The sequence below is a fragment of the Microtus ochrogaster genome, unplaced genomic scaffold, assembly GCF_000317375.1.
Source record: "Microtus ochrogaster isolate Prairie Vole_2 unplaced genomic scaffold, MicOch1.0 UNK15, whole genome shotgun sequence".
NCBI classification, from domain to species: domain Eukaryota; kingdom Metazoa; phylum Chordata; class Mammalia; order Rodentia; family Cricetidae; genus Microtus; species Microtus ochrogaster.
In genome coordinates this window covers 2,078,457-2,104,496 of record NW_004949113.1, presented here as the reverse complement: position 1 = coordinate 2,104,496, position 26,040 = coordinate 2,078,457, and the positions used below count along the sequence as shown (strand labels likewise).

Below are 26,040 nucleotides of genomic sequence, written 5' to 3'. Positions count from 1 at the left end.
TTATCACCATCTGTAATTCTGTTTCCAAGGGATCCAACACCCTCTCTGACCTCTGACCTCTGACACAGAAAAGGCTTTCAAGAAAATCCAACATTATTTCATGATAGATGATGTAAAAAGGTTAGAGATGGAAAGAGCATAGCCCAACAAAATAAGAGCTATACTACAAGCTTACAGCAAACATCATAGTAAATAGAAAAAAATTGAAAACATTTCCACTAAAATAAGGAAAAAGACAAGGCTGTCTAGTATCTCTGCTTGTATTCAACATAGTGAATGAAGTCTTAACTAGAACAAGACAAGAGAAAGAAGAGGCAACCAAACGCTTAAAATATTTGTTAAAGTATCGCTCATTGCCAACACTACAATCCTACAATCTTATACATGAAACCCTAATTCTAAGAAACAAAATTCTTTAGAACTTGATACTCAGAAAAGTGAGAGTACAAAATTAACACGCAAAAATCATTAGCCTTCCCATATATCAATGACAAACATACCAAAAAGAAACCAGTGAAACAATCTCACTCAAGCAGCCACCAACAAGTAAACTGCATGGAAATAAACCTAAGTAGTGTAATGAAAAATAACTATAAAGAAAACTGTAAGACACCGAAGAAATAAATTGAGGAAGACACTAGAACACGGTAAGGGTTTCTATGCTTGATGGCCTGGAAGAATCAATATTATGAAAATTACCATCCCACCAAAGTTAACCTGCAAATTTAATACAATCACAATCAAGAGTTCAAGGACAGTCTTCACAGACAATGAAAACAAAACGTTAAAATGTATAGGGAAGCACAAAAGACTAAGGAGAGCTACAGCAATCCTGATATAAGAGGTATCCCCGTTCCTGAGTTCAGGTTATTACACAGAGCCACAGTAATGAAAACAAAATGGTATTGGCACAAATACAGACACATAAATCAGTGGAGTAGAACAGAGGAACCCACACAGAAGTTCCTATAGATAAAGCGATCTGATTTTTTACTAAAAGCCAAAAGCCTATGTTAGACAAAAGAAAGCATCTTCAGCAAATGATGGTTGGAAACCTGGACATCATCATATAGAAAAATGAAACTAGATCCCCATATCTCACCCTGCACAAAACTAAATTCTGAATCTATAAAAGACTTCAATATAGAGCAGACGCCCAAATCTGCTAGATGAGACAACAACAGTATACTTCAACGTGTTTTCAGACTAGCAAGGGCGATAACAACAACGGTCAAACAGCTCTCATGAAATTAAACGCGTTTTCTGTAACAGAAGAAAGAGTCACTTGGGTGAAGAGAATTGGTAACTAATATACAAGAAACTTAAAAAGCTAAACCCCAGTCAGGCGGTGGTGGCGCACGCCTTTAATCCCAGGCCTCAGGAGGCAGAGGCAGTCAGATCTCTCAGCCTGGTCTACAGAGAATGTTCCAAAACAGTCAGGGCTACACAGAAAAACCCTATCTCCAACAAACAAACAAACAAACAAAACAACCCCAAAACGTAACTCCAAGAAAACAGCCTAATTAAAACATAGGCTATGCATCCAAAACAAGAATAGAGCTCTCAAAATAAAAATTATAAAAATCTAAGAGACTCTTTTAAAAGTCATCAACATCCTTAAACATCAGGGAAATGCAGATTAAATAAAACTACTCTGAGATTTCATTTCACCCAAGTCAAAATAGCCATCATCAAGATCACAAATGACAAGAAAGAAAATGCTGCCATCAATGTTAATAAAAAGGACTATTATAAATTGCTAGTGGCGTGTAAACTAATGCAGCTACTTTTAAAACAAGGTTGAAGGAGTCTCAAAAGCCTAAAAATAAACCTACCATCTGGGCATGTAGCCAGAGGAATTTATCCCACATGACAGAGACACTTGCACAACCATGTGCATACAATACCTAGAAAGTGGGCAAAAATCATTTACAAATCAATAGTGCAAGTCCAGCTGAGGCTCCCAGGCACTAAGAAACTGCCTTCGGTCAAACAGCTTGCGACTGTCAGTATAGGGCCTCCACCACAAGACACATTCAAAACACAACGGAAGCATAAGCCCAACACTGACTGAAATGGCGCTGAAAGTTCACCCAAGGGGAAATAAGAGAAATGAAAAATAGCATATAGTGACATCAATCTTCGGAAACAATGATATATAAAATTATCAGTTGACCCTTTCGGGGTCTGTACACTTACCAGACCTTAACAAAGCAGGTGAAGAGAAGGCTGCATCAGGTGAGTGGGCCATTTCAACTGGACTCTTATCATAAGCGTTGCAGGCTAAACTACACCAATGTTACCACTGTTTAGTGAAGGTTAGAAGCAATCAGCATTAGATTAATTGAAAGCAGTATCAGCAGTTATTAGCATGATGCAATGTGCAAAAGACAATCAAATATCACTACATAATTTTAGTTCGTCTTTAATGACTTGAGAATTTGATTTCCTTTATTTGGCAAATTAAGTTTGCTTACAGGAATAGACAGAAACATAATACCCATTTACTAAGAAACATTTCATGAGTAGCATCCTTTATTGTATAGTAAAGTTGTTATGATACTATGTAACAATGTTTAGAACTCCAAAGGGGAGTCTATCCCAGCAACAGATTAATTCATCTTTAAACAAAGCTGTTTGTATATTCTCCTAATAGTTGTAAACAGAATCAAGTTCATTCTTTGTAACAAGCAGGGAATAAAGAATGTGGTTCAAGAACGTTTATTGTCTATATTTCCCAGAGTCTGAAAATCAGAAACTGCAAAGATTTGCCTCAGCTGCTTTTTTTTACTTCTATCTAAATTTTACTCTTATAAGGTAAACATATAGGAACATTCGAAGTTGATACTATCCAGGTAACTGGATGCATGGGGCTGGGTTTAAGAAACAACATTCAACAATAGCAAATAAAACAAAATTTACCCTAATAAGAAAAGTAAGGTTTTCAAAGATTACTGCTGTGACATACATTTGAGTAAAACAAAGACTTGAAGAGAAAATTGGATCTATATGCTTATTAAAAAGAATTATGTTGCAAAAGTATGTGTTGGGAATTGTTCAACTCTCTGGAATACTAGTTATTCTTTGCCCAGAACGCATAACCTGGCTAACACTTTTTATACTTCCACAGCCACACTGTTAGTAACCAAGTCAATATTTTTATATGACATAAAAAAATTAGAAAAAGTAGGAAACAGATATTCTGTGACTGTCAACTACTTTTGAGAAATTCAGCTTTTCATATGGCTGCTCCACTACAGCCCTAAGTAAATAAACACAAGGATTATCAGATGTAAAACAGAATGAAACTGGTACTTTCCACAATCTTTCCTCACTCTCTTACAAGGGAAAGGTCCTTCCTTGATGGAAGATTTGTCAGTCCACCACCTCTCGTGTTTAAGGGCGCACTATTTGCTCAAGATTCTATCCAGTTTTAACAGGGGCAGTTTCAATCTTGGTTCGCTGAGGAGTTGTTAACCAGGAGTACAACTTTTAAAGCGTAGGTGACTTTGCAATTTGAACAAGTCAGTTCAGGATACTTGAACTGTTGGCATCTTCTGAGCTCCGTGGTTGGGACCCACAACTGAAAACTAAGTGCTGGAATCACTTGGCTAGGGAAGAGGCCAGTTTCATTATGGACCCTAACTGCATGCTATCTTCCTCTGTGGCCCAAACCCTGTCTTCCTCAATTTCTGACACACAAATTGGCTGCGGCTCAAAATTAACTGCAAAATGTGACGGGGGCATATGAAATAAGGCAAAAGTAGTCGCCAGCTCCTTAGGACCTCACCAAAATCGAAGGTCTACGTTTTCAGACCTTCCCAGAATTTGTCACTGCCATTCTTCTAGGGGCAACTTTGCTGGAGAAGTCAACTTGCCGCTAATTTTGGAGAGGAAATAACTTGGGGAAGAGAAACACCGAAGTTTTCTAAATGCGGGAAGTGCGGGGCAGGGGGAGTGGAGCACAGGTGGGCCCAAGATCGTGGCACAGCCAGGACCACCTATTGCTTTCTGAAAACAACTTGGAGACACAAGTTGATCCCCCACAATCGATCCCATCTGCCTCCCGCCAAGGGACTTGAGGAAGCGCACCACCCACTGTACCCAGCAGGGACAAGGTTGTTGTCACAGGCAGCCAAACCTGAGCGCTTGGCCCGGGCTCGTCGCTCCAAGACCTTCCAGCTTACTTCGTCCATGAGTCCCTCCGCCCCCGCCATCGCGCAGTGCCCACCGCCCGAGCTGCCAGTCAGCACCGCCCGCCCAGCCCCGCCCCCGCGCGCGACACTGTCGGGAGGCACGCCGGCCGGAAGTGAGCTCACAAGCAGACGTCGTCCTAGCTCCTTGGCCTCTTGGTCGTCGGAGGGACAGCCCCAGGCGAGCGTGCGAGTGCTGAACGAGGCAGCCCGTGAGCCCGCACCCTGAGTCTTTTCTCGGTCGGGAGGTCGCACGGTGCTTTGCGGCTGCCATCAAGCGCGGCGGAGGCCGGCCGGGCCGAGGGCGCCATGGCGGCAGGCCTGCTGCTTAGCGCCGGGGCGTTGGTGGCGCCCCTGCTATTGGGGCTCGCGCTGCTGAGCATTGGGCCTGCCCCGGCGCGGGCTCTGCACAATGTCACTGCCGAGCTCTTTGGGGCGGAGGCCTGGGGCACCCTGGCTGCCTTCGGGGACCTCAACTCCGACAAGCAGACGGACCTCTTCGTGCTGCGGGAAAGTCAGTGTTTGCCGGTCCTCCCTCTGTTTGCCCGTCCCGGTGTACCCACGCCCCCTTCTTCCTGTTACCCTCCCTCTTGCATTTCCCAGCCTTGGGGCTCTCCTTTTATCTTCTTCATCCTTGACAACTTTCCCTTTCCCCAGTTTTCATCAACCCCAGGTCCTGACCCAATCACCGCACGTTTTCACCATGAGCCCCCCAAACCTTAGGAACACACCAATCGCCCTTCACCCAGGAGCCTGTAGCCTTCACCTGATGCATAGTCACCTGCCTGACAAAGTTCTTCCTGATTCCTAAGAGTCTTGGTTTCTAGCCTCTGAGTTTGTTTTCCCTTCTTTTGTCCAATGTTCTGCCTCCTTTGTTTGGAAAAGGCGGAACAGGACAGAGAAGTGCACTTACTGTCTCTACCATTTGCTCAATTCGTTTAGTCTTCCTTTAGTTAAGATCCACGTCTCTCTGAAGGCACTGCCTTCTTGAGGACCAAACCCACCACAGCGCACACAAGCATTTTTTGTTGTTAACTCCTGATCTCATTCTCAAACTACAGACTTAGCCAACGTGAGCTGCCTGGTCTGTAGAGTACATCTGAACCTTCCTCACCCTAGTTACTGCTGTAGTTTTCGACAGCTCATCACTGTAGTTTTGCACATCACTTTTAACCAACTTGCCATTCTTGAAGGTTCCATAATTACTTTAAGGCATAAAAAGGGGGGAAAAATGAATGCTAACAAAGTGTGTTCATTGGAAGATGTTGACTTAGGACCAAAGCCATGAATAAAGTTAAAAGCCCATACAGAGCTGAGTGACAGGGTCCCAACAAGGACTTTATTTTTTCTCTCACTTTTAAGGAATATTTATTCATTTGTATCTTTGTGTGTTTGTCTGTTTCTGTCCTGCCTGGTCCCACAGCTGTTCAATCCCAAAGAAATACACAGAGGCCTACATTAATTATAAACTGGTTGGCCTATTAGTTCAGGCTTTCTTATTAACTAATTCTTCTCCCCTCCTTTTATTGATTTTTATTGAGCTCTACATTTTTTCTCTGCTCCCCTCCTTACCTCTCCCCTCCCCTTCAATCCTCTCCCAGGGTCCCCCTGCTCCCAGTTTACTCAGGAGATCTTGTCTTTTTCTACTACCCATGTAGATTAGATCTATGTATGTCTCTCCCAGGGTCCTCATTGTTGTCTAGGTTCTCTGGGATCCAACAAGGACTTTTGAGGGTTCTTTCCCACACTGCAGAAACTCTCTCTTATAAACCTGGATGGTTTCTCTGTATTTGAGTAATTAACTGTTGTTATATGAATGGTGCAAGCCTATAGCTAATACATCCAAACTGGATATAGAGACGCTCCTTTAATTTAAAGATATCCTGTGTTTTATTAAGCATTTCTGAAAGTGTAGCCCAGTGAGCATCAATTGAGTTCCATGGACCCACCCATGTGGAATGTAGTTCCATAGCAAGCAAAGGAGGAATGTTTAGAGGGCTCTGCTTTTTCTGCTTATGTGCTGAATTGTATTCTTATTATTTGTGAGAAGATGTAATAGGAATTCCTGCATCATTGGTACGATGAATCTGTATAATGAAATAAACAGGTTCATATAAGGGAGACCTGATTGAATGCAGAAAACACAAGACTAAACAGTAGCACAACAAAGAATAAGGGATTTTTGTTGGTTTGGGGTATTTTTGGTGGGGGGCGGGGGCGGTGTTTTCTCCATTGCTGCAGATCAAACCAGAGTCTCACACTCGGTGTACAATAGGATAGTTTAAAATGTGTTCTTTATATAAATGGTTCTTTTAAATTAACTCATCAGCCAATTGATGGAATCCCATGGCTTCACTTTGCCTTGAACAAGTATGTTTTTCCATACTTCCCTTTCCTACATTCCAATAGGTTAGTGTGAGTATCCTTGCTGTCTGACTAGATTAGAATAAAAGGTTTCTCATAGAAACCATACCCAGAAGTGTTTAAGCACTGACTGGATGATTTACCAAAAACCATTCTTTCTAAAATCATTTATTTGCTTCTTTTAGGAAATGATTTAATCGTCTTTTTAGCAGATCAGAGTGCGCCCTATTTTAAACCCAAGGTAAACATATCCTTGAGGTAAGTACAAATGATTATTTTTGGAAATATTAGTTCTTATAATACGAATATGCAATACCTAGGGTTGTGTTTGAAATCAGTTCTGTCCAGCTATGGTATTATGACACAAAGTTCCTGGTTCTGAAGTCTGAGTAGTAAGCAATTTGTTAAAATTAATAAGTAAAAGAATATGCAATAACTGGTGAGATGGCGCTTTACTACTAAGTCTGATCCCCTAAGCTGGATCCACATGGGGGAAGGAGAAAACTGGATTGTCATCTGATCTCCACTTATACACTGTGTTGCCAACACACACACACACACACACAAACATGCACGCACGCTCACACGAGAGAGAGGGGTGTGGGGAGGGAAGAGAGAGAAACACACAGAAATAAACAAAATGTATTTTTTTAAAAGAAGAAACAATTGAAAATAAATTTAAAAATAATTCATCTTTACAAAACTAACTTTTGTAAGATCCAGGTCTGTTCCTTCACTACCCTTGCAGACTGCTTTCTTGAATGAACTATGTCTCATGATAGTTCCTGCAGAGGCAGATCACTCACAAAAGTCTCACCATCTTAAAAATATTTTGCATGTGGAAGAAAAGTCAATGACCTGTCCTGTTCTGTTTTGTTTTTATTTTTCCTTTTGTTCTAATGGTGAGTTTTTGATATTGATTTTGACAGAACTGAAATGAAGCTTTTGAAATATCTTAATATTTAAAATGTGATTTAAATAATAGTTCTTATCATTTCTTTTTCCTGGTGGTTATAATGAAACATTGATCCCAATGATCATGAGCCAACATGATTTGGGAACTCTCAGAAACAAGTTGGATGCTCTCTCTAAGCTAATGGAGAAAGAAATGGGTCAGTGCAAACCAAAGTTGCAGCCCCAGACAGGCATGGGATTTGAGCTTAACAACATAGCTTCAATAAAATTTAGTTGATGGCGTTTAAGTTTGAGTACATAGCATTTAGAAAAGATGGCAATGAAAATAGCATTTTGCAAAGGTGTAAAAAGATTAACTTGACAGAAAAGGTAGAGACACTTAGGAGAGTGGCAGTCTGGGGAAAGGACATCAGAGCAGACTGGCATCCTTCTAAGTAATGAAAATGTTTTAATTCAATGGATGAGATCATCTATGTTGTACAAAACACAGATTACGAAAAATGTACTTACATTGTTTAGCCGTAAATCACATACAGTATGAATTGGGATCACAGACTAAGAGATGTGTTTTTAATTACTGCAGAAATGATAGGAAGATGGCTCGGTAAAGTACCTGCTTCACACACATGAGGAACTGAATTTGCACTCCCATCTAGGAGAGGGGACAAGATTGACAGACAGAGTCCTCCACATCCAGTGAGCAAGCCCACTGAGGAAGGCTTGCACTACCATCTCTGTGCATTCGTGTCCCTTTGTGGAATACGTTCTGCTCTAATTCAACAGTATCTAAACTCAGAGTGCTGTTAACAAAAATATTGGCCTTAAATTAGACTATTGGGAGGAAATTTTTAAATGAATGAAAAAGAATTTACTCCCAGAAATATTTTTGGAGTAGTTGATGCCATGAATATTTGGAGTAAGAAAAACAGAAATGGATAAATACAAGAAATGAGCTAACCACCTAGAAATGAAGGTTTTTTTCTTTAAGAATTATAAGTCAAGGAAATATATAAAATATAAAGGGCTTGAGTTTTAGTTTGGTTTGGTTTGAGTTGTTTTTGTTTGTTTGTTTGGTTGGTTGGTTTTTTGAGGCAGGGTTTCTCTATGTAGCTTTGGGGCCTGTCCTAGAACTTGGGCTATGGACCAATCTGGCCTTGAACTCACAGAGATCCACCTGCCTCTGCCTCCTGAGTGCTAAGATTAAAGGCATGAGCCATAACTGCCCAGTGAGTTTTATTAGATTAAATAAGACCTCTAATTTTTTTTGATTAATACATAATTGATTAATAATAATTGATGTTAGAAATTGCTATTTTAATTTCTTAAAGATTAAGTGTGTGTATGTGTGTCTGTCTGTCTGTCTGTGTGTCTATATATGGGCATGTGAGTGAGTACAAGTGTCCAGACTGGGCTTTGGCTCCACTGGAGTCACATGTGTTTGTGAGCTGCCCTCCCTTCCTGGTGCTGGGAACCAAACTCCTGTCCTTGACAAGAACGGTACATTTTCTTAACTACTGAACCGTTTTTTCAGCCCTTTGTTTTAACTGTTATCTAGAACACTTTTGAAAATGAAGCTAATTGTCTTTATACCTGCACTCTATTATTCCTCTCAGATGCAACCACTTTTAATCTTTAGTGTTTATTTTCATATTTTCAAATAAATTTTTGCACAGTGGTTTTGTTTTTGTTTTTCTTAAACATTTCTTTTTTAAATATATGAGTGTACCTGAGTGTCTGCAGGTACACCATGTACAAACAAGAAGCGCCACAGCTCAGAAAATGGCACTGGATCCCTGGGAAACTGAACCATTTTGTGGGTGCTGGGAATCTTACTCATGTCCTCTGCTAGAGCAGCAAGTGCTCTTAACTGCTTAGCCATCTCTTGAGCCCCTTGTATTTGTTTCGCTTGTGTTTAGGGGATAGTGGAAGCCAAATCCAGAGCCTCATCCATACTACACAAACACTACCATTGAGGCGGAGCTTGAATATAAATAAGTTTTCTATTGTTATAGCTTAGATTTATGGTATTATATAAACTGTTCTATATTCCATTCATTATGAATTCTTCTGTAAACTAGAAGGTTCTACATACCCAAGGGGCATAAGATACAAAAGAAATAATAGTTAATTTTTATATTAAATATTGAATTTTAAATTGAAAATATTTTGCACAGTAAATATATAGATGTCCTTTTCTGCTGTAACTTTTCTGTTATTTTGAAAATTTTTATTCCCTTAGGAGTCACAGTGCATTAGTAACAAGTGTAGTCCCTGGTGATTATGATGGGGATTCACAAATGGATGTCCTGCTCACATATTTCCCCCAGAATCGTAGCAACAGTGAGTTAGGAGCTGTTATCTTCTGGGGACAAAATCAAACATTAAGTGAGTTTTAAATTTTTTACTATTTATTATTGGCTGGGAAAGATAAATTGTGAAAGCATATCTGATATTCTTAATGAAAATGGAAGTTATTGTTCTCAAAACAATTGAATATTCTGTTCTTGTATTCTTAAAATTGTTCTTAAAAGTTCATTTTCTTTTGCAAACTAGTGTAGTCCATTCCAGAGAACAAAATTCTCTCCTGATTACCTCAAGAAGAGATCCATTGTAGTGTTTAACGTTATTGCAGTAACTAGAGAATTAACTTCAGGCCTGCTATGATGGCACACCTTTAACTCAGCACTTGGGAGGGAGAGATCTCTGTGACTTCCGTGCCTACCACAGCTAAATGTGAGCATTTGTCTCAGGGGAAAAAGAGCACCTTAGGACTTTGGGGGAATAACCCTAAGGACAATAAGGAAGGTACTGTGTCCATTAGCCGTGAGAAGTGACTGGATACACAAAAGCTGCCCTGATGGTGCCCGTTCTCACCAGAGTCTCATCAGCAAATGGATGATGCACTTAGTCTCTTCAGACTGCCAAATCCAGTGCAGACACGCAAAGATGGGTGTACTAGGATTATAGACGGTGCCTTACCACACGTGCCAGTAAAAATCAGTCTCTCTGGTTAGCAAGTGTCTTAGTTAGGGTTTTATTGCTGTGAAGGGACACCACACTGTGACCACATAATTCTGGTTTACAGTTCTGAGGTTTAGTCCATTATCATCATAGTAGGAAACATGGTGGCAGTCAGGCAGACATGGTGCTGGAGAGGGAACTGGGAGTTCTACATCTTGATCCGCAGGTAGCAGAAGTGAATGCAACAGTAGTGTTGAGCACCTAAGACTTCAAAGCCCACCCCCACAGTGACACACTTTCTCCCACAAGGCCACACCTCCTAAAAGTGCCACTGCCTGTGGACCAATCATTCACACACATGAATTTTGGATGATCAATCTTATCAAACCAACACAACAAAGCTTACATTTATTTTGCATTGCAAATGCGAGGATTTCTGGCAAACCCTCCTTTTTGCTTTCTACTCTTGCAGTACAGAAAAGTACTAAAAGTATAGATTGTGAATCAATCTACTATATCCATTCACAAATATCGAAATTCTATCTGAAAAGCCAATTGATAATTCAGAATTAGAGCATCTGTTGAAAGAGTATGCAGACAATACTCTTACTGCGTCCAGTCATCCTTTAATCTACAAGAGTGCCTTATGCAGTGCTGCTTATGAAAAAAGCATGGACATGCAGAGTGGGATAGGTTCAGACCTGCTATTTTATTTGTCTACATTGAAGTCTTGTTGATTATCAAATTGTATAGAAAAAAATTCAGCTAAAAGATATTTAGATGGAAACCTCAAATGAAACATTCAGTTGAATCGTAACTTAAAGTGAACTCTTGTCAATGGCTTATCACTAAATAAAGCTTTTGATGTCGCCTTATTGATAACTGTTACAGGAAATTAAAGATGAATCTTATAAAGAATGAAAGAATACTTTGTAGATAAATGCCACTTCATATTCACAAGTATTGTATGCATGTATGTGTGTGTGGATATACTCATATACATCCCTTTTTTTACAGATACTAAAAACATGACCATACTCAATAGGACTTTTCAAGACGAACCACTGATTATGGAGTAAGTATATGCTTGCCTTTGAACAATTTAAAACTTAGAAACATAAAATAAATCTTTTACGTAGGAAGGTACTTTGCCAAGTAAGATTGACACTAAATTCACTTCTTATAGGAATCTGTATGCATGATTACATGAGATTTGTTTGCTATGATGAAGGAAACGCACAAACGAAAGAAAAAAGTGATTATCTTGAAGAAAGGAATATACGGATTTCGATGACTTCGTATGTGCTACTTGTGGATCTATAATGATATGTAGTCATGTATCATTCTTTAATTAAGATAGCAGTTTTTGAATTAAAATGTTCGTTGAAAGATATGAAGAATATAGCATCCCCTCCAGAAATAGGAAAAGATTACCACATTAGAAGAAAATGTAGTCCTTCTTTATCTTCCTTTTTTTTATTTATTTCCTCAAAATAAATGAGATGACTAAATCTAAATTTCAAACAAGATGATATTGGTAAATGAGGTAAAGATCATTCTTGGAACATAAACTATGGTCACATTCTTGTTTCCAGTGATGCCATTTATAGCTAGTAAAGTCATTCCCACATCATGGGTCAACGGTGGTGAGAAATCTGAAACATAAACTTGTGTATTTTTTCATTGTTGTAATAATCAATGACAAGTTTGAGTTTTTATAGCAGCTAGGGATTCTTTTGTGGGTTAAGCCTAAAGTTTCCAGAGATTAGCACTGTTTCCCTCACTGTCGGGGAGAGACAGGAGCAGAACATCTTAATGAGCCCTTCCCTGTCCACATGACTCTGCTGTATGTGGATGATGGAGGTGTGCACGTCAAACACGCAATGACTGTCAATCACTAAAGGCTTTACCTTAAAATAATTGGGTTTTATGCATATAATTTTATTGTTAATTTAAAATTAGTCAAATTACCTTCAAAAATGAGGGTGTTCTTTTTAAACTTTACATAGTGTTGGCAGAGGCTGCTTGTGCATTCCTGGCCACTGAGACCCAGAATAGTCACACAGAAGCTATTAATTACAACACTGTTTATCCAGTAGCATAGACATATTCCTGGCTAACTCTTTTATCTTAAATTAAGCCATTTCTATTAATCTGTGAATCACCATGTGGTTGTGGCCTACCAGTAAGGTTCTGTTCGGTGTCCAACGTTTGTCTCCTGCTGCTGCTACATGGCTTCTCCCTGACTCCGCCTACTCTCTCTCTGTCTCTCTTCCAGCATGGCTATATTCTGCCCTGCCATAGCCCAGAGCAGACTTATTCATTAGGCAGTAAACGCACCCCCTATACAGAAGGATGTCCCACATCAACATAGGAACTAAATCTTGGCTGCACATTCCATAGTGCAGAATGTGGAGCTTCTTCATTGTTTTCCATAAATGATCAATATTTCATTTTCTACACATTAATGCTGAGAATGCCACTTCATATAAATTTTACATAATTTTTTTAAAATGGCAGATGTTTGTTTAGGGTCATTTCAGAAATTGTTGGAAAGTCTACTTAACCCCAAGCCATTATTGATTGATTTTTTTCATGAAATTTAAGTGAACAACTTAGAAGTTAATTTTAAAAAATCAAACATGCCAACAATACAATTCAAATAGCTGCTAATTTGTTATTCACATGCTGAGGAATGACAATAGGAAAATACCCTTTTTCTCTCTGTAATAAAACGATCGTGTTTCCATAGCAGCAGAAACTCTGTACTCAGAGCACTGCAGTTCATACCATACCGTCCTACTGATGGGGACCAGGAGTTTCAGGCAGCAGAGCCTTGGTTGCCATTGGGTGGTGCACAATGATTGTTTTGTGTTTATAACCAAACGACGATGCAGTTATAGAAAAATACCTCAGATTCATCATATATTTGCCTTTAAATTAATTTTTGTTCATTTCAAATTCAAAAACATTTTACTGTTGCCAAATAGTTGCAACTGCTATATCAATTATGGAATCCCTCTTGAGGTCACAACCCATCCTTTAAGAAGCCAAGCCTTATATTACACAGAACTCATAGATTAACCCAAAAAGTCACAAAATAACATTGATTCCTGCTTTAAGATATGTCCAGGATGGATTAGCAAGAGGCTTTCCTTTATGCTACTGCTTAGAAAGTCCAGCGTCAGAACCCCTCTGTCTCCAAAGGTAACTCATGCAAATACAGTTCTTTTAAGATTATATTATAAATACATTATTTTGTCCTTCCCTTTCCTCCATCTAAAACCCTCCCACATATCCTTTCTTGCTCCCCTTCAAATTCATGGTCTCTTGTTTCTTAATTGTTGTTACATGCATATATGTATGTACCTATGTATTCCTAAATATAACCTGCTCTGTCTCTGTGGTGTTACTTATATATATGTTTAGAAGGCTGACCATCAGATACTGGAAAAATGGTTGGTTTACTTGTCCCTGGAGGAAACTACTTCTCCCACTCTCCGTCTTCCTAGTTACCTATAGTTCTTTTTGTAGGGTTGGGACCTCCTGAGCTTTCCCACATGCATTTGCATTTTAGCATGTCTGTTATTGTTATCCTCGTTCAATTCATGTTTAGGCAATAATGTTGTCAACACTTCATAGGTATAGCATATATGACATTTTTTAAATTAAATCCTTCTTATTTTAATTGTTTGGATAGGAATGTGCTGTACATTAGTCCCCGCTCTTCTTCCACTCTCCCACCTCCCTTTCCATCCATGCTCCCAATTTACTTAGGAGATCTAGTCTTTCTCTACTTCCTAGCCAGATCCATGTATGTCTCTCTTAGTATCCTTTTTGTTACCTAGGTTCTCTGGGGTTGTGGCATGTAGGCTGATTATCCTTTTCTTTAGGTCTTCTATCTACTCATGTGTTAGTACATATTATATTTGTCTTTCTGGGTCTAGGTTACCTCACTCAGAATGGCTTTTTCTAGTCCTGTCCATTTGCCTGCAAATTTCAAGATGTGATTTTATTTTACCTCTGGGTAGTATTCCACCATATAAATGCACCACATTTTCCTTACCCATTCTTCAGTTGAGGGGAATCTAGGTTGTTTCCAGATTCTGGTTATTATGAATAATGCTGCTTCAGGAGAGCCAGAGATACAGAGAGAAATCCTGTCTCAAAAAACTAAAAAAGATAGATAGATGATAGATGATAGATAGATAGATAGATAGATAGATAGATAGATAGATAGATAGATAGATAGATAGGTAGGTAGGTAGATGCTATGAACATAGTTGAACACATGTCCTGTGGTATGGTTGAGCATCCTTTGGGGATATGGCCAACAGTGGTATTGCTGGATCTTGAGGTAGATTGTTTTCTAATTTTCTGAGAAATTGCTATACTGATTTCCAAAGCACTGTATAGGTTTGCACTCCTACCAGGAATAGAGGAGTGTTCCCCTTACTCCACATCCTCTCCAACATAAGTTGACATCAGAGTTTTTGATCTTGGCTATTCAGACAGGTGTAAGGTGGTGTCTCAAAGTTGTTTTGATTTGCATTTCTCTGAGGACTAAGGATGTTGAACATTTCCTAAAGTGTCTTTAAGCCAGTTGATATTAATTTATCAAGGAATAAAGCATGTTGATCCAATAAGACACAATGGTTATTTCAATTTTTTTGTATCTGTTTACGTTTCTTTGTTATCGAGTATGTGATTGATTTTAGAGATGATTCCATGGGGTGCTTAGAAGAAGGCATATTCTTTACTGTTTGGGTGGAATTTCTATATATGTCTGTTAGGCCCTTTTGAGTTATAATATCCATTAGTTCTTTTATTTCTCTATTGAGTTTCTCTCTGGCAAACCAGTCCAATGGTGACAGTTGGGTATTGAAGTCTCCCACTATTAGTGTATGGGGCTTGATGTGTTATTTAAGCTTTAGTAATGTTTCTTTTACGAATGCCCTTGTATTTCAGGTATAAATGTTCAGAATTGAGACTTCATCTTAATGAATTTTTCCTGTGATGAAAATGAAATTACCTTCTTCGTCTCTTTAGACTAATTTTAGTTTGAAGTCTATTCTGTTAGATATTAGGATTGGTACTCCAGCTTGTTTCTTAGGTCCATTTGCTTGGAAAATCTTTTCCCAATCCTTTACTGTGAAATAATTAATGTCTGCTTTGTAGTTGAGGTGTGTTTTGTGTATGCAGCAGAAGGATAAATTCTGTTTTCGTATCCAATCTGTTGGCCTGTGTCTTTTTATAGGAAAATTGAGTTCGTTGATATTAAGGGATAATAATGACCTGCGATTGCTAGTTTGTGTTATTTTTGGTTTTGGTGATGGTGGTGGTATTGTGTGTGTGTGTGTTTCTCTTCTTAAGATTATCTATTGCCTGTGTTTTTGCGGATGTAGCTAACTTCCTTGGGTTTGAGTTTTCCTTCTAGTTCTTTGTGTAGGTTTATGGCTAGGTATTGTTTAAATCTGGTCTGTCATGGAATATCATCATTCTCCTTCAATTCCTATCATTCTTAGGTTCAGTCTTTTCATGGTATCTCTGATTTCCTAGATATTTTGTGTTAAGAATTTGTTGCATTTAACATTTTCTGTGACCATTGAATTTATTTCCTCTATTGTATTTTCAACACCTGAGAGTCTCTCTTCCATCTCTTGTATTTTGTTGTTTATGCTGACATCTGATTATTTACCCAGGTTTTCCATTTCCAGAGTTCCTTCAGTTTGTATTTTCTTTATTGCTTCTGTTTTACCTTTATTGTACCTGTTTGATTGCTTTTTTTGTTGTTCTTTAAAAAGGGATTTATTTATATTTTCCAATTTTTTGTTTTTCTGTTCTTCCATTCCTTTAAGAAAATTTTTTCTTTTCTATTTTAGTGCCTCAATCATCTTTATGAAGTTTTTTTTTTTTAGTTTCATTTTCTTCTATTTCTTCTGTGTTGGAACGTTCATGTCTCCTAGCTGTCGAAGCCCTAGTTTCTGGTGTTGCTGTATTGTTCTTTGTGTTGTTGAGTGTATTCCTACCTTGTTGTCTACCCATCTCTTCCTCCAATTGGTATGGATGGAACCTGTGCTTCACAGTGTCTGGTCCCCTAAATTTTCTTTCTTTTAACTTGAGCTTCCTGTTTCTTCTCCATGTCTCCTGGCATCTCTCTTGTGACTCAAGATTCCTCCTCCTATTTCCTTTCTCTACCCTATGACATTTTTAAGAGACACAATTTCACAGCAAACTGAGAGCCTTTTCTTCTGACTTTCCCAATCTTTCTGTCCCCTCTTCTGCAATGACCCTTGAGCCTTAGGTCCAAGAGGAGTTATGTTGTAGATGTATCACTGGGAATGAGCGGTCTTCTTCTGTTTCAAAGCGAATGCATAAAGAAGTTTCCTTGATGAGGGGTGTGGACTATGTCTGTGAGTATGAGGATTAATATTGAGAATATAATAGGAATCGTGCGGGTTTAGTAAAGTGAGATTGATAGGTTCTCCTCCAAGATCCATATGACATCCCCACATTGGGTAGTTGACTTGGTTTCCAGTACCAGATATGATTTCATTGTTGTTGAGAGGGTCTTAGTTACAACTTAATGACCTGCTGTTTCCCACCAAGGTGTGTGTGCCACTACTGTAACCTTAGGGTTAGTATGACATGCTGTTTGTCGTTGTTGTTCACTGGAGTCTAGCTGGGTAGGACTGTTAGTTGCTTTCCTGCGTTGGAAATTTGCATTGCAACCCCTGTTACCGTGAAAGCTTCTCTTAGGGGAGAAGATTTCAGGTGAGTTCTAGCTCAGGGGCCTCCAGACCCTGGGTCTGAAGAGCATGGTGTCTTCAGGAGTAGGGACTCATGTAATATTTGGGGAATCTCTTAGATAGCCCTGACCAAAAAGTCAAAAGAGAGTTTGCATTCCTGGTGTTGTGGCTTTTCTTAAATGGTATTTGACCCTTGGAGGAAGCATTATCTTAGGTGAGAAATTTTCTTTCAAGTTAAACGTATGTATATTCACCAACTTAAAATGTATTATATGTGTTTTAGATAGATAGCTAATGTATGATTTCTAATCATGCAAATCTAATTCGTATAGACTTCTTATAGTTGGAGGTTTATTGCGGCTGGTGGGTCCATTAGCAAAACTAAAAGACTTTAGTCTGGAAGGGGCAACTGTTGTTTCTGCTTCATTGGCAACAAATAGACACAGTTGAGTATGGTAATATTCCACATTCCTGAAAACTAAGTTAAAAGTGACATTTTAATAAAACAGCTACCTAATTTTTGTACTATTTTCTTTTCAGCTTCAATGGTGATCTAATTCCTGATGTATTTGGTATCACAAATGAATCCAGCCAGCCACAGATACTATTAGGAGGGTGAGTAACTAGCAGTATACCTGTATAATTAATCATGTATTCTTTTGCTGCCAGGGCTGTGTGTGGACATTGCTTTCATCTTTGAAGAAAAGCCAACTCATTAGAAATGGTTGTTTGAAAAAAAAAAAATTTCAGAGTATTTGTCAATATGGAAGCTTTCTCAAAGAGTTGGGATTTGATCTGTAACTATTTTGTATATAAACCTACCTTAGTCTATTCTGCCTGTAGGATACAGGCTTTACAGATCTCTGTGAAAATAGCAGTTCATTAGATGTTGCTGGAATTTAATAAAATGAATAACTCTAGTCTAGTAGGGCTATAATTGTTCGGTTAGCTCCTGTACTTTAGTTCATAAATTGTGCTTCTTTATTTCATTTGTTAAATAAAAAAGTAAATGAATAATTGCCAAAAATTTAAGCACCCCCGTTAGTTCTGGATACTGTTAAATGTGAACTTTGTCATTGACCAGATATATACTAAGGTTTTAGTATTGTTTAAGCATGCAGTTCAAAGGTCTATGCCTCAATTCCTCTGAATTTCAATACAATTTTCCCCCTAACTTGGGACAAGTGATGGCTTGGTACTTTTTATGAGGAGCCTTCAATATATTTTCTAATGTTTCATTATTTTCTGCATCTAGTAAGGCAAATTTTTGTGCATGTATAGAGATCATATTTGTTTGATTGCTTGTTTTTTTGTTTATTTGGCCTTTGAGGAACTGTAGAGAATCACCCTTTTCAGTATGTCTTCTAATAGTTACTTGACACTCCAACAAATTTCTCTGTTTTTGAGGCATAATATATTGTTATGATTATGTTTTCTAATGTGATTTACAGGACGACATTAGTACATTGTATTTAAGGTGTCTCATGGAGAAATGCTCAGATTTCCTGCCATCCTTTTGTAAAGATTTTTTATAAAAAAAAAATATAAATTTTTGGATACTTATCAAAATGAACTGTAAAAAAATTGTTGTGAATCTTAAATGAGAAACCTTTCCCTTCCTCCAAACTTTACTAAATATTTGAAGGCAGTCGTGCTCTAGAGATAGCTTATAAACAGATCTTCATTGGGTTTAGGGCCATTTCTAAAAGGAACAGGATGAGGGACAAGAAAATCATACACTCACCATACCCGCCCCAGCAGGTCGGTACTCCTCAGGAAGCCCAAACTACTCAAAGTCAGACTTGTGACTGAGATTGTGCTGGTGACCCCTGGCTGGTTTTTCATGACATCTCCATTTGGGCACACATCACTAAAATATCACTGTATTTTTTTTTTAATTTTACAGATACTTTTTGCAGCATTTCTGTTTGATCCTTTTATAGATTCTCAGTTTTCTTGCTGAACTTTGCTACTGTGCTTCTGAAATTGTTGGGAATATTACTTACATCTTCATACATTCTGGTACTTTCTTATTCAGTCCTGAACTGGTTTTCTGACTTCAGTTGTCTTCTGCTACTTGAGTCCTTTGTGATCTGTGCATCTTTTGTAAAGTACGACTCTCAAATCTTCCTGCCATTTCCTTTTCTTTCATTTCCAACACTGAGGGCATAGGAGGCTGTGGTGGTATCATGATAACTTGTTTCTCATGCATTTCATTTTGTTGTTGTGTTTAATGAATTTATTGAGATAGATGTGTCTTTCTGCTAGACACTGAAGATTGTTATTTCCCACCTATTTGTTTATGTTTTCCTGGTGAGTTGTCTTTGGAGGTTTGCTTCCTATTGCTAAGTTAAAGGGGAAACCAAAGGTAGTAGTGGATACAATGATTTGACAGCAGTCCAAATGTAAACAGGCAGTAACAATACTGTAAACTTCCTGTATTTGTCTAGTATGGCTCAGAAGCAGAAGCACTAGCATTGGTGGGAATGCAGTCTGTACGTTTTTAGAACTAAGGGTACTAATAGTAAAAGGCAAAGAAAAGGAGGAAAGAGGGAGTGATTTATGAAAAGGAGGGAAAGTATGTGGGTTGGAACTATGAGAAATAATAGAGAAAAGTGTTCTAGAGAAGGTGCATGAAAAGAAAGAGGGCCAGCAGGTTGGTCCAGTGGTGTAAATGATTGTCACCAAGCCTGAGGAGACATGGCTTTATCCCCAGTACTCAGACTGGTAAAGGGAGAGAACCAACTCCCTCAAGTTGTCCTCTGAGCTTCACAAGCATGCTAAGGCATATGCATCCTCCCAGAATAAGTAAGTGTATGTAAAAATTACAAGTGAACAGTTATATAAAAAAAAGTCTCAGGACTGGAGAGATGGCTCAGCGGTTAAGAGCACTGACTGCTCTTCCCAAGGACCCGGGTTCAAATCCCAGCGCCCATATGGCAGCTCACGACTGTCTGAAAATCCAGTTCCAGGGTATCTGACACCTTCACACCAATGCACATAAAATAAAGCTAAATAAACCATAAAAAAAAGTCTCTCTTGCTTAAACATTGCAAAAAATGAAATAAACTATAAATTTTAATAATAAAGATACAAAATGAAATAAGAACTAGATATCATCAGTCAGTATTTCTTCCTAGTTAAGATGGTTTTCCCCAGCACCTTGGTTCTGTCTTTGTGGTTGGCTCTGAGTAAAGTAGGAATACTAATCTCCACAACTCAGACCAGTTAGATCTGTATTTTAGTGCCAAAAGGAGATTGTGTGTCTGTGTCAGCCTTTCTGACTTTCTTTCTAAAGGCATTTCTTAATTCTTTCTGGTGTGCTGGGATCAAACTCACCTTGTGAGATTTTATGTGGGATTTTATGAGCTTTGGGTTACAAGCTCATGCTTGGTTTTACCTTTGCCACTGATTTTTTTTCTACCTGCCTCCATCCTACCCACAGTTTTTATTTGAAAATATTTGCGCCCATTGGGAGACTTTTTCTGATTCCACATGCTTCTCATGTTCTCATGATATGACTCACCTAGCCTGTAGTGAGTGCAGCCCTTCCCTATATTCTTCAGGCTAGGATTCCAAGGCATGTGTGTAGAATCCCAGCTTGAGTTTTGCACACTGTACCTCTGCAACAGCTGGCACTACCCCGCCATCTCTCAGCCCAGCAGTGTCCATCCTGTGATCTTGTCTCTGCACATCCAATCTGTTATCACTGAAAAGCTATTACTTCATTTATTTACTGTAAAATTTAAATTTATAAACAGCAAAAACAATAGTTCAAAAATAAAATTCCAGTGTCTCAAGGACTTTTATTAAATCAACCAGAAAAACTCTTGAGAATAGCATATGAACGTGCCATGTCTTATTTATTTTGACTTTTATTTAGGTTTTCTCTAGTGCTTCTTTAAATAGCTTTTTAAAAAGTAGTATCACTTTAAAAAATTATTCTGCCTAAAAATATGTTCCTTTATGCTTCTTATATGCAACAGATTAGAATAAAAGTCTGCTGTTATATGACATCTTTCATTCAAATATCAGTTGTTGTAATAGGAGCGGCGGGGCTGCGTCCCCAGCACCCGCCGCCTGCATGGCTAGCTTTACCCGAAATAATTACACAGAAACTGTATTCTTTTAAACACTGCCTGGCCTTTAGTTTCAGTTTCTTATTGGCTAGTTCTTACATATCGATCTAACCCATTTCTAATAATCTGTGTAGCTCCACGAGCTGGCTTACCAGGAAAGATCTTAACCTGCATCTGTCTGGAGTGGGAGAATCATGGCGACTCCTTGACTCAGCTTTTCTCCCAGCATTCTGTTCTGTTTACTCCGCCTACCTAAGGGTTGGCCTGTCAAATGGGGCTAGGCAGTTTCTTTATTAAAAAGAAATCACTCCCACATCAATCAGTCACAGATTAAAAAGTAGCAGCCAAATTTTCTCTCCAACTTAATAAATTTTTAAAGATGTGTGCGTGTGTGTGTGTGTGTGTGTGTGTGTGTGTGTGTGTACAAGCAAGAGAGAGAGAGAGTTGGGTACCCATTATGCCCAAAGTTGTTCAATTCCCTAGAGTTGGAGTTACAGGCAGTTGTCAGCTGCCTGACATGGGTGCTGGCAATTGAACCTGAGTCCTCTGCAAGAACAATATTTACTCTTAACCTATATCCATCTCTCTAGCCCTGAATAATTTTTTAATTCACTCACACAAAAATTTCTCGTGTGTTGAAAGTATAGTTTGTGCCTCAAATTCACTTTACCCTGGCTTGAATTTGTGAAATACTGTATCATGCTGCTTAGAAATGACACCTAGCTATGAAGTGTTAGAGCATCTTCCACAGTTACATGAACTTATCATGAATATGCATTTTTCTCTAACAGGGTGTTTGAAACTGATGTTGATAAGCTTTCAGAATACCTTTAGTATTGAAATAAAAACATTTGTGTCTGTAATGTTAGTCAGGGGTAAAAATAAAGTTTTATGCTCAGGATTTCTCTGGGTCACAGACTGGATTCAGACACATTTTTCAGTCAAACCTAAGTTTTAAATTTCATAATATGAATGCAGCTACATAACAAATATATACTTTACCATTTTCTGTTTACTTCACACTTAAAAGACATGAACAGCAACCATATGTGTATAAAACTTTTTAAGAGTATTGTAAAATTTTTAATAGATGCATAATTGTTATACATATTAATGATAGCAATGTGATATTTCAGTGCCTTTACACCATATGTAATGATTGCATGAGAATATTTATTATATCCCCTACCTCAAACATTTTTGTTTTTATTTTTTTGTGGTTATAATTACATAATTTCCCCTTTCCTTTCCTCCACTGAAACCCTCCCATATATACCTCTTCTATCACTTTCATTAATTATGATTATGTAATGTATGGACATGCTTATTCCTAAATGCAAAAATATACCCTGCTCAGTGGATATAATATTACTTGTATGTATATGTTTTCAGGGCTGACCATTTCATACTAGGTAAACAGTTGGTTAACTCATCCATGGAGGAGACTATTTCTCCCACTCTCAACCTTCCTCATGTTTAGGTAGTCATGTTGGTGAGACTTCAAACAACAATTTTAGGAGACATAATCTCACAGCAAACTATGAGAACCTGTTTCCTGGCGTTCCCAATATTTCTGTCCCCTCTTCTGCAGTGATCCCTGAGCTGTATGTTCAGGAGTTGTATTGTAGATGTAGCAGTTGAGACTGGCCTCCACAACTTTGCATTTTAATTGCTTGTTATTCTCTGCAATGGTCTCTATCTGTTGCAAAGAGAAGTTTCCTTGAGGAGTGAAGACTGTATTTATCTATGGGCATAAGGAGAAATATTGATAATGTAGCAGCGATTTAGTACATTATCAAAGATCCATGGTTTCCATAAGAGTCTTAGGTTCAATTAAATAAAGAACTATTGTTTATCACCAAGATATGTCTGCTATTACTGCACCCTTGTGCCATGCCCTTTGTTGTTGTGGTTCATAGGAGGCTAGCTAGGTAGGACTGTTGGTTGCGTTCCTTTTTTGGAAATTTACAATACAACCTCTGTTATCATGTCCTCAGAAGACAGTCAGGTGAGTTTCACCTATAGGGACTTACCTGTGGGTAACTGTTGGAACATAGCAATAGCATGTAATATTTGGGGTGTCTCTTGGACAGCTCTGTTGAACAACTCAAAAAAGGGCTTTTCTTACCTGATGGTGGGGGTTTTACTAAATGGCCTTGGAGGGAGCGTGTCAGCCCAGATGAGAAAATTATTTAAACTATACGTGTATGCGTGTACACCTACTTATTTGTATTATAGTTATTTAGGTAAATGGTTAACAGTATGATTCTTTGTGACTTTCTTCAAACATTTTCACTGTTATTTTACTTTCTTGCCTCCTCCTCTATTATCTCTCTCCTCACTCCCTAACTAGAGCCCCTGTGGTTTCCTTATATATCGCATTAGAATCACCTGTACCACGTTATTATTCTCTTCAATATTGCCCCCCTGTGGTGGTTTGAATGAGAATTGCCCCCATAGACTCAGATGTTTGAATACTTGCTCCCCCATTGGTGAAATTATTTGGGAAGAATTAGGAAATATGGCCTTATTGGGAAAGGTGTTTCACTGAGAGCAGGCTTTGAGATTTTAAAAGCCCAGGACATTACCAGTTAACTCTCTCTGACTTCTGGTCTCAAGAGGGACTTCTTAGCTACTGCTTCAATATTTTGTGTTCCTTCCCACTACCATGCTCCCCACTATGATGGTCATGGACTCTTAACTTTTTGAAACTATAAGCCCACCGAAAATTCTTTCTCCTTTAAGTTGCTTTGACTGTGGTAATTTATTATAGCAATTTAAAATTAACTAAGATACCTCCCACTTCCCCCACCCCCAAGAATGGTCCCTTATATGTACTCACGTTTGAAGATTTAGATAGGAGCTTCAGATAAGAGAGAACATTTGACATTTGTCTTTCTGAGTCTGGGTTGCCTCATTCAATATGATCTTTCCTAGTCCTTTTACCTGGAAAATTCCTGATTTCATTTTTCTTTACATTTAAATAGTATTCCATAGTATATATGTACCACAATGCTTTATCCATTCATTAGTTGAAAGACATTTAGATTGGTTCCATTTCCTAGCTGTTGTGAATAATGTAGCAATAAATGTCGAGTAAATAAGATAGCTGAGCAAGTATCTATAAAGTAGGATGCCATGTGCTTTAGGCATATGACAGGAGTGGTATAGCTGGATCATATGTTAGATTTTATTTTAGCCTTTTGAGAGTTCTCTGCACTGATTTCTATAGTGTCTGCATGACTTTGCAGTCGCACCAACCGTTAATGAGGGTCTTTTTTAAATGCCAGATCCCCCTGAGCATTTTTGTCACTTTCTCTGTTGGTCTTTGCCATTCTGATGAAATCTCAAAGATGTTTTGATTTGCCCTTGTTAATTACCAAAGACAATGAACTTTTGGGGGGATATTTCTTTGTGTGAGTGTACTTTGTGAACTCTGTTCAGGTTCAAGGCCCAAGTTTTAAATGAGTAATTTGGTTTTTCTTTCTTTCTTTAATTTGTTATTTATTTATTTGCTGCAAACTGCAACATTATACAGTAATTACTCAGCCATCTTTTCATGAGGTCAACTCATCAGAGCTAAGAACTTTGTTGGAGGTTTAAACCAAATGCAAGGCATGTTGTCGTTATTGCCTTGTGAATAAAGTGGCTTTTTATTGCTCTAAGATTCTCACTGTAGCTGTTTCCCTTCTGTTAGAAATTTGGGATTTATCTCCCACAGTTCAGCACTATTTGAGCTGTGTGTGAAGACAGTCACAAAGTCAAAAAACCTGCTTCCCACTACCAGATCTTTGCTCCTCTCTCCTGTGTTAACATAGAGATCTGCTTTCCTGCAATTATCTTTTTTGATAGGCAATTGGTCAGTGTTTAGGGTACAGGAAAAAGCATTCCATTTAAGACATTCCCTGATATCTAAGGACATAGAATGCCCAAAGCTGATCATCCGTAGCTGCTGACATAGGACATTGGATTACTACATGCCCAAAGCTATTAATTCATAGCTATTCACATAGAAAAAAATAAAACAGCAAGTCCAACAAACTCTCATCACAAAACATTCAGGAAATATGGGACACAATAAAAAGACCAAACCTAAGAATAATTGGAGTAGAAGAAGGAGAAGTGCAGCTCAAAGGTCCAGAAAATATACTTAATAAAATTATAGAAGAAAACTTTCCCAACCTGAAGAAAGATGTACCTATGAAGGTTCAAGAAGCATACAGAACACCGAATAGGCTGGATCAAAATAAAAAAAAAAAATCCCCTCGCTTATAATAATCAAAACACAAAGCATACAGAATAAAGAAAGAATATTAAGAGCCGCAAAGGAAAAAGGCCAAATTACTTATAAAGGTAAACCTATCAGACTTACACCTGACTTCTCTATGGAAACCATGAAAGCCAGAAGATCCTGGATAGATATACTGCAAAAACTAAGAGACCAAGGACGCAAGCCCAGACTACTATACCCAGCCAAACTTTCGTTCACTATAAATGGAGAAAACAAAATTTTCCAGGATAAAAACAAATTTAAACAATACGTAGCCACAAATTCAGCCTTACAGAAAATAATAGAAGTAAAATCACTAACCAAGGAGTCCAACAATGACCACAATAACTCAGACATCTAGAGACCCTTCACCAGAGCAACTCAAAGAAGGGAAACACACAAACCCTACTACTAAAAAAGTGACCAGAGTTAAAAACCACTGGTCATTAATATCACTTAATGTCAATGGGCTCAACTCACCTATAAAAAGGCACAGGCTAAGAGATTGG

At 38.3% G+C, this 26,040-nt stretch overlaps 2 protein-coding genes across 5 annotated transcripts in view; one reads left to right on the top strand and one right to left on the bottom strand.

Moving 5' to 3' along the window:
* The window catches only part of Phkb (phosphorylase kinase regulatory subunit beta), a 199,180-nt gene extending 194,929 nt beyond the window's left edge, over positions 1-4,251 (bottom strand). For 2 of the 4 annotated variants that reach the window (XM_005367021.1, XM_005367020.1), the window contains exon 1: positions 4,142-4,251. In XM_005367021.1, the coding sequence (XP_005367078.1) occupies positions 4,142-4,217 (76 nt within the window). In that variant the 5' untranslated portion in view covers positions 4,218-4,251. Of the gene's footprint in view, positions 1-2,199; positions 2,306-4,141 lie in introns of all 4 variants that reach the window. The other 2 variants (XM_013353722.2, XM_013353723.2) reach the window with 2 other exon arrangements.
* A 77-nt stretch (positions 4,252-4,328) lies between these two features.
* Positions 4,329-26,040, top strand: part of Itfg1 (integrin alpha FG-GAP repeat containing 1) — a 114,510-nt gene continuing 92,798 nt past the window's right edge. The window contains exons 1-5 of the mRNA XM_013353726.2: positions 4,329-4,707; positions 6,743-6,815; positions 9,712-9,857; positions 11,451-11,508; positions 17,723-17,797. Coding sequence (XP_013209180.1) covers positions 4,503-4,707; positions 6,743-6,815; positions 9,712-9,857; positions 11,451-11,508; positions 17,723-17,797 — 557 coding nt within the window. The 5' untranslated portion in view covers positions 4,329-4,502. The remainder of the gene's footprint in view (positions 4,708-6,742; positions 6,816-9,711; positions 9,858-11,450; positions 11,509-17,722; positions 17,798-26,040) is intronic.